Source organism: Lynx rufus, unplaced genomic scaffold (assembly GCF_022079265.1).
Source record: "Lynx rufus isolate CCGP_SWC_20201006 ecotype Redwood Valley unplaced genomic scaffold, mLynRuf1.p SCAF_17, whole genome shotgun sequence".
Lineage (NCBI taxonomy): Eukaryota > Metazoa > Chordata > Mammalia > Carnivora > Felidae > Lynx > Lynx rufus.
In genome coordinates this window covers 41,199,731-41,216,842 of record NW_025814831.1, presented here as the reverse complement: position 1 = coordinate 41,216,842, position 17,112 = coordinate 41,199,731, and the positions used below count along the sequence as shown (strand labels likewise).

Below are 17,112 nucleotides of genomic sequence, written 5' to 3'. Positions count from 1 at the left end.
GAGTAAATAATTGTGATTACCACCTTCCATTCTAACAAGTAATAACCAATTGATTTAATTGGAATTCTTTCTTTGGTAAGACAGAGCAAGAAGACTTCTTCATTGGTTTGGTTGCTAAGATACACCACTTAAAGCAGTCATCACTTTATTCTCATTAAAACTGCTTGCTTCTGATCACATGTATATAAATATGAAAACTAACCCCAGCTGACCTGTAAAGTAACTTCTCCATTTTTTTTTATTTTTTTTTTAATTTTTTTTTCAACGTTTATTTATTTTTGGGACAGAGAGAGACAGAGCTTGAACGGGGGAGGGGCAGAGAGAGAGGGAGACACAGAATCGGAAACAGGCTCCAGGCTCTGAGCCATCAGCCCAGAGCCTGACGCGGGGCTCAAACTCACGGACCGCGAGATCATGATCTGGTTGAAGTCAGACGCTTAACCGACTGCGCCACCCAGGCGCCCCACTTCTCCATTTTTTTAATTAAACAAGCAAAAAACTCCAAATCCATGTGATACTTACCAAGGAATCACAATGACAAAATACAGAAAAAAATACTTATCTACAAAAATTCTAGGTAGAAGTACTTTTGTGGATACATATGTAATGTCCATTTAGTAAGTGATGGAAAAGGAGCAGGTACTGAAAAACAAAATCATATTTTAGTCTAATTCATTATTCATTACAAAGATACAATTATTAAACAATATATAAAAAATGTTAATACCTAGAAGTTCCATAAAGATAGCTTCATTCATTTTTAGTTGTTCAGTACATGCCAACACTCTATTTTGAATTTCTTCATGTTCTTTTTTCTTCTCATAATATACATGTGAAAGAGGTGTTTCTGAGTATTTTAGTTGATATTGCTTCAAAACATCTTTATACTGACATACATAATCATGATACATTTTTCTGTTAAAATTTTAAAAAATGATGTCAATATAAAAACAGTATATCTAGAAACTTTCTAAGTATCACTTGTTAAAGTCTACTAAACTAAGTATAAATGGCAAGTCAAATACCTACTTATCCGTTTCCCTCAATACTGTCTGCCCTTCAAACTTTCCTTAACTCCATCACACTTTTCAAGTCTTTACTTTCCCACTACCTGAGTTATTCATTCCTTAATCCTCTTCCATTTAACTTTTACTCTCACCATTCCAAAGAAACTACCCTTCACAAGGTCACCAATGATCTAACTGTCCAACTCAGTGATCTCTTTTTTTTCTCATCCTAAGACAGTGCAGAACCTTTTTTTTTTTTAGTTTTTATTTAAATTCTAGTTAGTTAACATACAGTCTAATATTAGTTTCAGGTGTACAATTTAGTGATTCAGCACTTACATACAACACCTGGTGCTCATCACAAGTGCACTCCTTAATCTCCATCACCTATTTAACCCATCCCCCACCCACCTCTCCTCTGGTAAACATTAGTTTGTTCTCTACAGTTAAGAGTCTGTTTCTTATTTGCCTCTTTTTTCTCCCTATGGTCATTTGTTTTGTTTCTTAAATTCCACATAGGAGTGAAATCATATGGCATTTGCTTTTCTCTGACTTACTTTGCTTAGCATGACTCTAGTTTCATCCATGTCATTGCAAATGGCAAGATTTCATTCATTTTTATGCCTAATGTTCCACTGTGTGTGTGTGTGTGTGTGTGTGTGTGTGTGTGTGTGTTTGTGTGTGTATACCACATCTTCTTTATCCATTCATCAGTCAGTGAACACTTGGGCTGTTTCCATAATTTGGCTATTGTAGGTAATGTTTGCTATAAACATTGGGGTGCATGTATCCCTTCAAATTAGTGTTTTTGTATTCTCTTGGTAAATACCTAGTAGTACAACTGCTGGCTCATAAGACAGTTCTATTTTTAACTTTATGAGGAACCTCCATACCGTTTTCCAGAGTAGCTGCACCAGTTTGCATTTCCACCAACCAGTGCAGGAGCGTTTCCCTTTCTCCACATCCTTGCCAATACCTGTTGTTTCTTGTGTTGTTGGTATTTGGGATTTCATCAAAAGATATTTGAGACTTCATCAAAGTTAAAATTTTTTTTAATGTTTATTTATTCTTGAGACAGAGACAGAGCGTGAACAGGGGAGGGGCAGAGAGAGAGGGAAACACAGAATCTGAAACAGGCTCCAGGCTCTGAGCTGTCAGCACAGAACCTGACATGGGGCTCAAACCCACGAACTGTGAGATCATGACCTGAGACGAAGTCAGACGCCCAAACGACTGAGCCACCCAGATGCCCCAAGACTTCATCAAAATTAAAACCTTCTTCAGTGAAGGAAACAATCAATAAAACTAAAAGGCAATTTATAGAATGGCAGAAGATATTTACAAATGACATATCTGACAAAGGGTTAGTATCTAAAATATATAAAGAACTTATAAAACTCAACACCCCAAAATGAATGATCCAATTAAAAATTGGCAGAAGACATGAATAAACATTTTTCCAAAGAAGATAAACAGATGGCCAACAGACACAGGAAAAAGTGCTCAACACTCATCATCAGGGAAATGCAAATCAAAACTACAATGAGAACCTGGTTCTTCTGATGACTTCCTGATCTCTATCCTCCCTGAGTTTTCAGTTGTTATTGTCCCCAGTCCATCTACCTCTACAACTATGTGTTCTAAATCCTCAACTCTCTAAGCTAACATTATAAAGGAAGTCATGTTTTATGTGTTAGAACTCTAGGTTCACAATCATTCTTATATACTCCATATCTGTTTTATGAAGGAAATTTCAGCACTGTTTGGAGGAGCTCCTCCAGTCTAAATCAGGTAGAGGTGGATCAGTCATCTATGTAGACACAAGTCTTAAGTGGGACAGTTAATTCTTGCAAAAGGATATTAACTCTTCCTTCTCATTTGACTTTTGCTTGATCTACAATAGGGGTCAGTTACTATGGGCCAAATCTAACCTGTCACTTGTTTTTGTATGGCCTGTGAGCTAAGAATAACTTCTAAATTTTAAAATTACTGAAAAACAAAATAATAGTATTTCATGACACATTAAAATTATATGAAATTCAAGCTGTAATGTCCATAAATAAAGTTTTATTAGAACACAGCCATTCATTTTGTATTGTCTAAAGTTGTTCTTGCATCACAACAGTAAGGTTGAGTATCAACAGAGACTTAGTATAACCCACAAAGCCTAAAATATTTACTATCTGGCTCTTTACAAAAAAAAAAGTTTGCTGGGGCGCCTGGGTGGCTCAGTCGGTTGAGCGTCCGACTTCAGCTCAGGTCACGATCTCGTGGTCCGTGGGTTCGAGCCCTGCATCGGGCTCTGGGCTGATGGCTCGGAACCTGGAGCCTGCTTCCGATTCTGTGTCTCCCTCTCTCTCTGACCCTTCCCCGTTCATGCTCTGTCTCTCTCTGTCTCAAAAATAAACTTAAAAAAAAAAATTAAAAAAAAAGTTTGCTAATCCTAATCTACAACAATGAAAATGTTCAATCCAGGTTTATCATAGGAAATATATTCTTTAGATTCTTTCTACCCAATTCTTAAGTTTCAAGAAAGAACATGCATTGAAAATTTTCTAAAAATATACAGTCCTTATGTTCCTCAAAATTTTGTAAATTTTTTTTTTTTATTTTTTTTTTCAACGTTTATTTATTTTTGGGAGAGAGACAGAGCATGAACGGGGGAGGGGCAGAGAGAGAGGGAGACACAGAATCGGAAACAGGCTCCAGGCTCTGAGCCATCAGCCCAGAGCCCGACGCGGGGCTCGAACTCACGGAGCGCGAGATCGTGACCTGGCTGAAGTCGGACGCCCAACCGACTGCGCCACCCAGGCGCCCCTAAATTTTGTAAATTTTCTAAATCAAAACATTCTATATGGGGGAAACTTATTTAAAGATACTCTGGTTATCTCATCTTAACAGATGAGAAAAGAACAGTATTCATAAATGCTTGTATACTGAGAAAAAAAAGTAAGGATAACAGCATTGTACTGATCAGCAGATCTGAATCTCCTCATGTTTTAATTTTTTAATATACTAAATAAACTCTGGGGGCACCTGGGTAGCTCAGTCGGTTAAGAATCTGACTTTGGCTCAGGTCATGATCTCACAGTTTGTGAGTTTGAGCACCATGTCAGGCTCTCTGCTGTCAGCACGGAGCCCACTTCAGATCCTCTGTCCCCCTCTCTTTCTACCCCTCCCCCACTTGTTCTCTATCAAAATAAATTTAAAAAAAAAAAATATATATATATATATATATATATGTGTACACTGAACTCTGTCCCCTTTAGCAAGATAAAGCAGTCGAGCCCCAAAACTCCTATTCCTCTAAATGCCTATTTGCTAATTAATCCCTCACTTCTTTTTAAAAAAATTTGTTTTTGAGAGACAGAGATAGAGTGCAAGTGGAGGAGGGGCAGAGAGAGAGGGAGACACAGAATCCGAAGCAGGCTCCAGGCTCTGAGCTGTCAGCACAGAGCCCAATGCAGGGCTCGAACTCACAAACTGCAAGATCATGACCTGAGCTGAAGGTCACCTAGGCTGAGCCACCTAGGCACCCCTAATCCCTCACTTCTTGGGAAAATGGTCCAGGGAAGAGGGAAATACCTATAGAAAACTGAATTGGAGTGGCCAGTTTCAGATGAAATTAGCATTCCACATTTACCCTATTCATGTTGTATATTCATGCCCACTGTTCTTATATACTCCATACAGGGACTTTAGCAGAGACCAGCATAGCAAAATCATGATTCAAGAAGAGCCCTGACTATCTCATCTGCTGACAATACTAGTCTTAATGAATGTCTAGAATGGAAGATTAGGAGAAACAAGAAGCTGGTTCCTCTATTTCCTTCAGCATCCATGATACCAACAAATGGAGTCATTTCCTTTTATAAGCATCTGGTATTGAGTCATCAATTCAATCAACCTATGTGGTTGGTTTAAGAAAGAAATACTTGTTTCCACTATTAAAGTGACTACTCTGGCTACCTAAGAGAAGTCATCCACAACAAACACTATCAGCTAGGTACACTTTTGAACTGCTTTGTTCTAGCCTCTCAAAGAAGCATTTTTAATAATGTTTTATAGCCATGACTTGCATTAAGAGATGTTCTAAGAAGTAATATATATTTTGTTTATTTTGGGGAGGTCACTGAAGATACTACCACACTGTATAATTATCCTTTAATGAGAACTCAGGCGAGAAATTTCTCTCAAATCTCATTACCAGGAAAAACTTCTGCTTATCCTTAACAATTGAACTGTTTTTTAAATGAATACTCTGGGGGCGCCTGGGTGGCGCAGTCGGTTAAGCGTCCGACTTCAGCCAGGTCACGATCTCGCGGTCCGTGAGTTCGAGCCCCGCGTCAGGCTCTGGGCTGATGGCTCAGAGCCTGGAGCCTGTTTCCGATTCTGTGTCTCCCTCTCTCTCTGCCCCTCGCCCGTTCATGCTCTGTCTCTCTCTGTCCCAAAAATAAATAAACGTTGAAAAAAAAATTAAAAAAAAAATAAATGAATACTCTGAATCCCAAAATGATCACATTTCCACAATGCCTGACTACTAGGAATTCCAGAACCTAATCTGTATCTATATTTAACAAATGTACAAGGCCATGTAATATGAATTTCTATTCTAATCAAATGCTTCATCTTCTTACATTATCCTTATATTACTATAGCCTTAATTTTTATATTTAGTTTTCTTTTAACACTATGGCATTATACAAATTATCTCAAATCCTTTTTAGATTGAAACAGGGTCTAAAAATGACAAAGTAACAGTCTCTTTCACTAATTTCACCCTTTACCTATTCCTTGGATGACTGTATACTCTATTTTTTTGCTCTATTCATTTCCATGGACAATCTTACCTATTTCCATGATTTCAAATGCCAACAAAGTCCAAATCTATTACTTCAGTTGTTATCTTAAGACCTATCTTTGAATATAAAGGGTATTGCAGTCTATATTTAGTATGTTTTTAATTAAAATATAAAAATTGGAGTGATGTCAGCAAGAGGACAGAATAAAACATCCCTCATGTGTATTGCCCCCTCAAAAATAATAATTACCATATATCCATGGACAAAAGTGCATTTGTGAGAGCTTTGTGATCCAGGTAGGAGACTGTGAAACCCTGGTGTAGTCCAAGACTAAGAAGAGCTATTTTGAGAAGGCAGGCTCACATCCTGGTGGTTAACTCACTCTGGTCCTGACTACAGACCCAGAAATAGTTCTGTACTCCTGAGACCTCAGCTACAGCCCATTTGGCCTTGGGTCTGTTACCAGCACTATACACCAAAGGACTCAGGAGTCATGCCCACCCCTGTGTCAGGAAATAAGCATACATCCCCTGGTCCCAGCTGTGGACCCTGCAGTGGCCCATGAACCAGCTCTAGTCCCTATGGTCGCAGTCTGGGAGCCCCTGGAGGCAAGCTTGCCACACTCATTCAGACTATAGATTCTGGAAGGGCCCCATTAACTGGGCTCGAGCCCATCCCAGCCACAGTCATCAAAGAGTCCTGCTGGCACAGGGATCCAGCAGGAGACACTCCTGTCTGTGCCCCTAAAGATCCTGATACTTGATGGGCCTTATGCTTGGTTCCAACCCCCTCACAGCTACAGTTTATCAGCAGTACTAAGGGTCTAGTTCCCAGTGGGAGACACTCCTGTCTGCACCCAAGGAGATCCTCAAGAGCCATATACTTAGTTCTAGGTCTCTCACAGCCAAAGGCCACCAGCAGACCTGCTAGCCCTGGAGCCCCCCAAATAGGTACTCCTATATGTATCCCTAGAAATTCTAAAAGGGCCCTATACTTGGCTCCAGCCCCTCCTGCTACAGTCAGGGAGTGGTCCAGCTCACCCAGGGACCTGGTGGAAGACAAACCCTTCTGTCCCTTCATAGCCAGGACTACAGACCTCAATCTTGATTGTGGAAACTGAAACCTCACTAAGGCTCAGTTCCAGTCCCTTCTGGCTACTAAAGTTTAGGGCCAGTCATGACTACCCACAGATCTATCCAGTGACTAGCCAGGAGGCCTCCCAGGGACCTATTGGGAGTCATACCAGTCCACACACTTGGTAATAGAAAACAGAAATACCATATGATCCAGTAATTCCACTACTGGGTATTTAGCCCCCAAAAACAAAAATACTAATTCAAAATTATATATGAACCCCTATGTTTATAGCTGAATTATTTACAATAACCAAATATGCAAGCAACCCAAGTGTCCATCTACAGATGAATGGATAAAGAAGTAATATATACGTATGTATGTATGTGTGTGTGTGTGTGAGCGTGCGTGTGCGCACGTGTATATATATATATATGTGTGTGTATATATATATATATATATATATATATATATATATACACACACACATTCAATGGAAAAAATTCAGCCCTGGAGCCCCATGTTGAGCAGAGAGTTTAAAAATAAAAATTAAAAATCCCAACCCTTTAAAAAATTTTTTTAAATGTGGTATATATATGCAATGGAATTTTATATTCAGTCATAATAAATAACTGCTGCCATTTATGACACCGTGGAAGGACCTTGAGAGTATTATGCCGAGTGATTAAGAGAAAAACAAATATGATATGATCTTAATTATATGAAAAATCTAAAAAAAGCCAGATCATCAAAACAGAATAGAATGATGGCTGCCAGGGGCCAGGAGATGTTGCCCAAAGGATACAAACTTCCAGTTGTAAGGTAAATAAGTTCTAGGGATTTAACACACAGCATGGTAAATATAACAATACTGTATTATATCCTTAAAAATTGCTAAGAGAGTAAATCTTAAATGTTCTTACTACAAAAAACCCCAGTAGTTATATGAGGTGACAGATGTGCTACCTACCTAGCCTTACTGTGGCAGACACTTTAAAATACATACATGTATCAAGCCATCATGTTTGTACACCTCAAACTTAAACAATGTTATATGTCAATTATATATCAATAAATCCAGAAGAAAAGTAAAAAAAACAACAAAATAAAGTATAAAAGAGGACATAAAATATAAAAAATGATGAAAATATTTATGAAATATTTCAATATTTATGAAAAAAATATTTATGAAAATATTTCAATTTTTTTAATTAAGTGAAATTAGGGTGCCCGGATGGCTCAGAGTATCTGACTTCAGCTTAGGTCATGATCTCATGACTCCTGAGTTCAAGCCCCGCATCAGGGTCACTGCTGTCAGGGCAGAGCCTGCTTTGGATACTCTGTTCCCTCTCTTTGCCCCTCCCCCACTCATGCTCTGTCTCAAAAATAAACATTTTATAAAAATTAAGTGACACACTGTAGGTTAGCCAATTTGATAATAAATTATATTTAAAAAATAAAAATAAATAAGTAAGTAAATAAATAAATAAATAACTAGCACTGGATTAAAAATCAAGGAAGGTTACATGAAGAAGTGGAATTGTGAAGGCCAAAATATTCCATCAATTTGAATATTTTAAACTTGGTCTTTGATGAAGAATTAGATTGATGGAGGGCAGGGGGGAGGGGAAAATAGGTGACCGGCATTGAGGAAGGCACTTGGGATGAGTACTGGGTGTTGTATATAAATGATGAATCATGGGAATCTACTCCCAAAGCCAAGAGCAATCTGTATATTATGTATGTTAGCTAATTTGACAAAAAATTATATTTAAAAAAAACTGACCTTTGAAAAAAAATTAAGTGAAATTATAATGCTATATAATATATTCAAAGTCTTTCAACTTGTTTTATTATATTCACTAATTACATTTAGTACTCAAGACCAGGTTATTTTATACATAATAAAATAAACCCATACAAATATTGGGGTTTCTCCATCAGAATATAATACCCCACTACATTAGCTTTCTGAAAAAGAGAAGTCTCATATCAAATCCCCTTCAAGGTCTGCAGGTGCCCTCTGTGCCTATTCAGCAGTTCCCTACTGAAGACTGGAGTGCTTAGCCTGCCACTGAAGACTGATCTGCAGCTCCCACTGCTCAGGCCACTGAATGGATAGGGACAACCACTGAGTGGTCTTAAGCTGCTCTTTTACAGAGGCAAACAAAATGGAAATAAGGTTGATGGAAAACAGTTTCTAAAAAATAAAAATAAATAAAATCCCCTTCAAAAGTCAAAACTCCAAATTTTTCATAAGCTAATTCTATAGCTAACTATTCCCCCAGATGTTTACCTGTAACAATTCAGTTATAAAGACCATTAATTGAAGCACTCTGCTATAACAATTGCTACTGACAAATTGTTTCTACCTAAGGATTCAGTAGAGCTTTATAACGAAGAGGTAGACCTCCAATGGTACCGAAAGAGTACAAAGCACTGGATTTACTTTAAAAAAAAAAAAAAAAACCTCTCAACGTACAAAGTTTCTGCATTTTTCAAGTAACGTCTTTGCTACACATATCCTATTAATAAATTATAGAATTGATAAGCTTAAATTAATATACGTACTTGTCTTTTTCACTAGTTTCTTGATAAACAGTAAATTGGTCCTGCATATAGTCTTCATGTTTATGAAAAACATCACATGTTGGCTTCCAGCTATAGAAAAAAAAAATTGTAATTAGCATCTCAGAATGACAAATTGTAAGAGATAATAAAAATGAATTTAACCATTTAAAGATAATGAATATCTTCCTGGAGAAAACAAGTTTATAACAAGAAAATATTCCCACCTCTCATCACCACCACTACCACCACTCAGACAATCATACATACACTCAAATATCAACATTGATCAATTTTTATGTAAAACCCATTGTGGAACCATGACTAAGGTAGAAGCAAATGTTACGTGGTTGGACTGTGTATTGCTATGGCATTTCTAGAATATACTCTGCAACACTCCAACATCAGGCTTTCCTTCTATTTCTCATATCTTGGCTAAGAAATTCTTTGGGAATAAGGATTCAAAGAATTATAAGGGCTAAAGAGAGGCTTTTTCTCCCTTGAAACTTAGAAACTCAGATTGTTATACCCTCCTGAACTAGAAAGAAAGAAACTAGGCCAAAATGAATTATAAAATCAGATAGTAAGAATAAAATGAATAGCTATCTTACACATTTTTTGTTTTAAGACTTGAAAAATGTTATCAATGTGACAAATCTAAAATTTGCATATACCATGACAGCTTCCATTCTAAGTGTTGTTCAACTATTTCCTCCAGCTCTTTTTTCTAATCTTTTAATATTTTTTCAGAGTCAAAAAGTTCACACTGGAAACACAGAGAAGTATATAAGGAAATAGCTATCATCCATATTCTCAAATACAGAATAATATCTACTACTACTGTTTTAATAAACTATTTCCAGATTTTGTAAGTACATAATTTAACATCTTTGAGATTATATTCATATATATGTGTATCCTCCTTTATCACCTTTTAAATTATACACATTTTCCTTGTCACTTAGAATTCATTGTAAAGGTTTTAATAAATACATCATATTCCATAACTTTGTCTAACCATTCCCATATTGTTGGCCATTTTTGCTTAATCTAAGTTTTTCCATTGTAAATAGAATTTTTACTTAAATATTTGTCTGAATTTCTAACAATTTCCTTAGAAAACATTCCCAAAAATGGAATTATAAGGTCAAAAGTTATACATACACATATTCTGAGTGTTTTAAAAATTCTGTAAGAAATACATGTTCACTGAAAAGATATTCTCTGTAAGCATGTACATATTGATGTACATATTCCCAGTTTATTTCTAATTATATATATATATATATATATATATATACAATTACTAAGCTGGGTTCATACTATGAATGTTGTTTTATTGCTTCATTCAGTTTGCAATATACATCTTTTCGTGTCAATAGAAAGTTAACCTCTTTCCATGTCAATAAATATACATTCATAATTTTATTGGCTGCTTACTGTTCATATGCACATACCAAAATCCATTTAACCCATCACCTAATGTTGTACGCTAGAGTTGCTTCCAATGTTTTCCTATCATTAAAAAAGGTTGAAATAAAACACCTTGTTATACATTACATCTTTGAGAGAATGCCTAATTATTTCCTTACGAAAAATTCTCAGAAATGGACACGTTTAATCAAAAGTCGTGTTTATTTATTTTTTAATTTTTTAAGCTTATTTATTTATTTTGAGAGAGTTGAGGAGGGACATAGACAGAGGGGGTGAGACTGAATCCCAATCAGGCTCTGCATGGTCAATGCAGAGCCTGATACAGGGCTTAAACTCACAAATCAAGAGAACATGACCTGAGCCAAAGTTGGACACTTAACCCACTGAGCCACCCAGGTACAACAAAAGTCATGTTTATTTTTAAAGCTTTTTAAAAAAATACTGACATATCATCCAAAAGGTTTATACCAGCATACATTACTATAGTGTACAAGGTAAGTGATTTTCTTATTCCCTGGCCAACACAGGATATTATCTTTCTTTAAATTTCTGTAAAACTTAAAGGCAAAAAGTAGCATTTTATTATTGCTTGAATTTGGATGTCTTAGATTACTAGTAAGATTGGGCATTTATTCACATGTTTCTTAAACATACATTTCTTCATTTTGGTATTTACCTATTCCTATTTATTTTCTTTGCCCATTTTTCTAACAGGGCTTTTGCTTATTAGTTTCCACAAGTACTTTACATTTTTAAAAATAACCATTACTTGACACTTTTCCAACCTTATTCTTTTGCCTTTTATACCATTTGGGGGCATTTTTCATTTTAATTTGTGTATAGTCACATTTATCCATTGTCTCCTCTGTAGTTTCTACTGTTGGTGACACACTTAGAAAGGTCTTCTACTCTCAAAGATTATACAGTCACTTACAATTCTTCTAGTACTTTCATGAATTCATACTCCACATTTCAATCTCTTAACCAGTATGGTGAAATCATGAATTAGAGGTATATCATGATATTAAGATCTCTACTAACTGTCCTTGGAACCCAGCAAGAGATTAAGCTTGTCTGAAGTACAGTACATCTTGTACTGGTTCTACAACTGGTTCTTAGAACAGCAGATTCTAACGGGAAACTACTTTTCCAGCACCCACTGCATCTAGTTGAAGGAAACCACTGGTAAAACTTCCTACAATAAAACTTAAATCAAAATAAAAGAAAAAGTTCAATAATATGTGGTTTTTTGTTGTTGATCAGATTGCCAAAAAATTTAAACAAAAATTTAAGCATAATTTCGGTGTTGGCAAGGGTATGAGGAAGCAAGAACTCTCATATACTGTTGGTGGAAGTATGAATTCATATAATCTTTTTGGAGAGCAGTTCAGCATTATCTATCAAACAGTTAAATGTGCATACTCTTTGATCTAACAACTACATGTCTAGAAGCTCATTCTATAGCAACAGGTCCATTAATATGGAAGGATACCAGTACATGTTGCTCATATTAGGGAAAAACTGGAAACCTAAATGTCTATTAATAGGGGAATGGTTAAATGATATAAGATACATCAATACTATAAAATCCTATGGAGCTGTTAAAGAATTAAATCTATACATAATCATTACATGTATAGCACAATTTACATAACATACTGTTAAATTTAAAAACTATAAGTACAGTATGATCCCATATTATAAAAAGAAAAAGTAGACATACATATATATATGTCTATGTAATAATGATATTGAATTTTTATTGAAAAATGCCTGAAAAGATTCTCAGAATGATTAAAAATGATTTCCTTTAAGGAAGAGGACAGCGTTGAGGTGGGAACTGCAGACAGAGTAACTTTTTATTCCACACATTTGTATACTTTTTGAATTTCTATACTAGGTATGTGCTACTTTTATAAAGGGGAAAAATAAAAAAGATTTATTAAAATTCTGAATAACAGGTGGCTCAGTTGATTAAGCACCTGACTCCTTATTTCAGCCAGGTCATGATCTCATGATCATGGAATCAAGCCCCACATTGGGCTCTGCATTGGGTGTGGAGCCTGCTTACAATTCTCTCTGTCCTTCTCCCTCTGCCCCTCCCCTGCCCTCAAAAGAAATAATAAAATAAAATATTTAAAAATTTTTTGAATAACAATATATTTTTAAACAAATAGGATTCTGAAATATAGTAGTTAATACAAAGACAATGGTCTATATTAAGTACAGAAAATTGACACATTTTATTTATTTATAAAAAATTTTTTAACGTTTATTTATTACTGAGAGACAGAGAGAGACACAGCGTAAGCATGGGAGGGACAGAGAGAGGAGGAAACACTGAATCTGAAGCAGGCTCCAGGCTCTGAGCCGTCAGCAGAGAGCCCAACACGGGGCCTGAATTCATGAACTGCGAGATCATAACTTGAGCTGAAGTCGGATGCTTAACCGACTGAGCCACCCAGACACCCTGACACATTTTATTTTTGTAATATATAATAAAGTTCTATTAGTAAGCCTTTGCTTCAAAATGTTTATGTCTTATAGTAAATTTAACCATTAGGATCCAGAACCTGAAGCCATGTTGAAAGAATTCTTAACATAGTAAGTACTTTCACTTTGAAAATCAACTTATTTTAGGCTAGATTCTCCTACATAAAAATAAATCTTAAAAATTCAAATACGGAAATTGTTTCAACTTTATCCAATAGGAATTTTATATACTGAGCCTATATTATTCAAAATTCTGCAAACTATTTGGATCTGAATTAGATCTTACAGTGCTTCTATTTTTCTTTTGATCCTCCTATAAGCCCTTTTTACAGAAGCATGTAGCAAAGCAATTTAAGACCTGATTCATTATTTTGCTAATACAAAATACTACTTTAAAGCAACAGTGTCTCCAAGTATAAAAACTATAAATTATAAATAACAGAAACCTTAAATAAAGAATCCAGTGACAATTACTGAAAGTTCATTTCTTTCAAATACTCACTTACTACAGTTGTCTTTGATCTCCTCACTATGTTTACAGTAATGACCAATTTCCTCATCTGTCGTATTTATAGTTTCATGTATCTTACAAATAGCTGCCTTGTTTTCTTTAATATCTTCAAAGCATTCTGAAAAGGAGAAATGTTTATTTTCTTAAGGTAGAAGTCATAAATTCAAAATTAACGAACACAGAGGAAAAAGGGGTATGGCAACTTAGCTAAAAGGAGAGGAGTTAGAGAATGGAGAAGAGAGGTTTGAGATGGGAAGGGCCCTATACTAAAAAGCACAGAACCAGAACCAGGCTTGCTCATAGATCCAGAAGCAAAGGATTTGTGTTTGGACTGAAGAGAAGTACACTTGAAACTAATATGACACTGTATGTTAACTAACTGGAATTTAAATTAAAACTTTAAATTAAAAAAAAAAAAGACCCTGTTCCTCATCTTTAACATAAGAAGGCTAGATCAAGTGATATCTAGAATCAGTGGCGTCTTATTGTATGCGTTCATGTAAACATTTAGTCATATGTGATACTAACTTGTTTCGGTTTGGACAAATGTAAACTTTCCCTTCACTGATTCCGTGTCAATTATTAAATACACCTTCAACTCACTTCTTTATTACTAGTGAAAAAATACAAGATAAAAATAGAATTTCTTAAACATTAAAATAAATTATTAGCACTCATACTCCGTATTCTTTTTTGTCACAGAAAGGTAACCAAATTCTACCTTTTCAGAAATCAAGAAATTAATGGTTCTATTTTATAATAGCTTTTATGTTGGATCTTAAAATACTGTATGTATGTAATTTGCTTTGCCATTTCACTCATAATATCATTTTTCAGAATTATTCCTGAAAATGTGGCATGCATCAATCCTGACCCCTGACTTCTGGTCATGTCTAAAAAGATTTTTAAAAATTCACTCTTGGGGCGCCTGGGTGGCGCAGTCGGTTAAGCGTCCGACTTCAGCCAGGTCACGATCTCGCGGTCCGTGAGTTCGAGCCCCGCGTCAGGCTCTGGGCTGATGGCTCAGAGCCTGGAGCCTGTTTCCGATTCTGTGTCTCCCTCTCTCTCTGCCCCTCGCCCGTTCATGCTCTGTCTCTCTCTGTCCCAAAAATAAATAAACGTTGAAAAAAAAATTCAAAAAAAAATTCACTCAAAGGATCCAAAATATATAAAGAACTTAGAACACTCAATACCCAAAAAACAAATAATCCAGTTAAAAAATGGACAGAAGACATGAAGAGACATTTTTCCAAAGAAGACATACAGATGGCTAATAGACACATGAAAAGATGTTCAACATCACTCATCATCAGGGAAATACAAATCAAAACTACAATGAGCTATCACCTCACACCTGTCAGAATGGCTGAAATTAACAACACAGGAAACCTCAGATGTTGGCAAAGAGGTGGAAAAAGGGGAACCCTTCTGCACTGTTGGTGGGAATGCAAACTGGTACAGCCACTCTGGAAAACAGTATGGAGGTTCCTCAAAAAGTTAAAAATGGAACTACCCTACAATCCAGCAATTGCATTACTAGGTATTTACCCAAAGGATTCAAAAATATTGATTCAAAGGGGCTCATGCACATCGATGTTTATAGTAGCACTATCAACAATAGTCAAATTCTGGAAAGACCCCAAATGTCCAACAACTGATGAATGGATAAAGAATATGTGGCATATATATATAACGTAATATTCAGCCACAAAAAAGAATGAAGTCTTGCCATTTGCAATGACATGGATGGAGCTAGACAGTATTATGCTGAACAAAATAAGTGAGTCAGAGAAAGACAAATACCATGGGATTTCACTCATATGTGGAATTTAAGACACAAAACGAACACAGGGAAAATAGAGTGTGGGGGGGAAACCGTAAGACGGATTCTTAACTATAGGGAATAAACTGAGGGTGGCTGGAGGGGAGGAGGCAGGGGGATGGGTTAAATGAGTGATGGGTATTAAGGACTGCACTTGTGATGAGCACTGGGTGTTGTATCTAAGTGATGAATCACTAAATCCTACACCTAAAACTAATACTACACTGTATGTTAACTAACTGGAATTTAAATAAAAACCTGAGGGGTACCTGAGTGGCTCAGTAGGTTATGCGTCCAACTCTGGACTTCTGCTCAGCTCATGAGCCCAAGGTGGGGAGGAAGCCTAGCATCAGGCTCCCCATGCTTAAAATTCTCTGTCTCCCTCTGCTGCTCTCCCCCACTGGCACTCACACTCTCTCTCTCAAATAAAATAGATTAAAAATAAATACAAACTTGAAACTACAAAAAAGAACATAAATTTAAAAATAAAACCAAAAATTTTTCAATAAAATGTTTGAAGTAACTGGTGTTGTCTGAGAAAAAAAACATATTTTTAACTGCACTGAATTAAGGGGTTATTTCTTAATTTTTATTTTTGAGAGAGAAAGAGTGTTGAGTGGGGGAGGGACAGAGAGAGAGGGAGACACAGAATTCTCCAGGCTCTGAGCTGTCAGCACAGAGGCCCAAGCAGGGCTCACACTCATGAAGTGCAAGATCATGACCTGGGCCAAAGGGGTTATTTCTGCTTAAAGCAAAATTCTTCAACACAGAATAATTAAATGCTGAATACAGAAATTTATTATTGAGAATCTGTAGTTCAAGCAAATAGCATTAGTCACTAGATAGAACTGGCACAAAAGTTATAATGCCAACTGTAAGTTGGCAACTGCATTATTATCTTATATGCCATAAAAAATTTAAAAACTAAATACCTTTATCATACCAAATGACTTACTGTTAATCCGTTGAATCATATCTTCTTTAGTACTTATATCTTGCTCATACTGGAAAACTAAAATAAATAATTTTGTGACTTCACTTCGTTGTTAAATGTTAAATAATAATACAAATAGTTACCCATTTCTTTATTTTCATTTTATACCTACCAAATTCTAGCAAAAGCCTGTCCAAACTGACAAATAGGCTGTCATTCATCTTGGATGCTACACTAAAAAACACAAAAATATTTATAAGAAGGAATTTCTGAAGTCATATGCAAAACAGCATATATTCATTCCGTAGCAAACTTTCTAATCAGACATTATTACAGAAAAATATGGGGTGGGGGGCAAGCACTGGGAAGGGGAGGAACACCTTCAGTCCAGTACTGGGCACTTAATACTTGCTGAATGTCGCTGCACGACTGAAATACCTGGGGGGCGGAGAGAGCCTTCATAATTG

At 36.0% G+C, this 17,112-nt stretch overlaps 1 protein-coding gene across 1 annotated transcript in view; it reads right to left on the bottom strand.

Moving 5' to 3' along the window:
- CUNH14orf39 (chromosome unknown C14orf39 homolog) overlaps positions 1 to 16,866 on the bottom strand; it is a 50,682-nt gene extending 33,816 nt beyond the window's left edge. Inside the window, exons 1-6 of the mRNA XM_047079912.1 lie at positions 16,818 to 16,866; positions 16,667 to 16,723; positions 13,881 to 14,007; positions 9,455 to 9,544; positions 728 to 915; positions 600 to 642 (exon numbers count right to left, since the gene is read on the bottom strand). Coding sequence (XP_046935868.1) covers positions 600 to 642; positions 728 to 915; positions 9,455 to 9,544; positions 13,881 to 14,007; positions 16,667 to 16,723; positions 16,818 to 16,866 — 554 coding nt within the window. The remainder of the gene's footprint in view (positions 1 to 599; positions 643 to 727; positions 916 to 9,454; positions 9,545 to 13,880; positions 14,008 to 16,666; positions 16,724 to 16,817) is intronic.
- Positions 16,867 to 17,112: the final 246 nt, after the last annotated feature.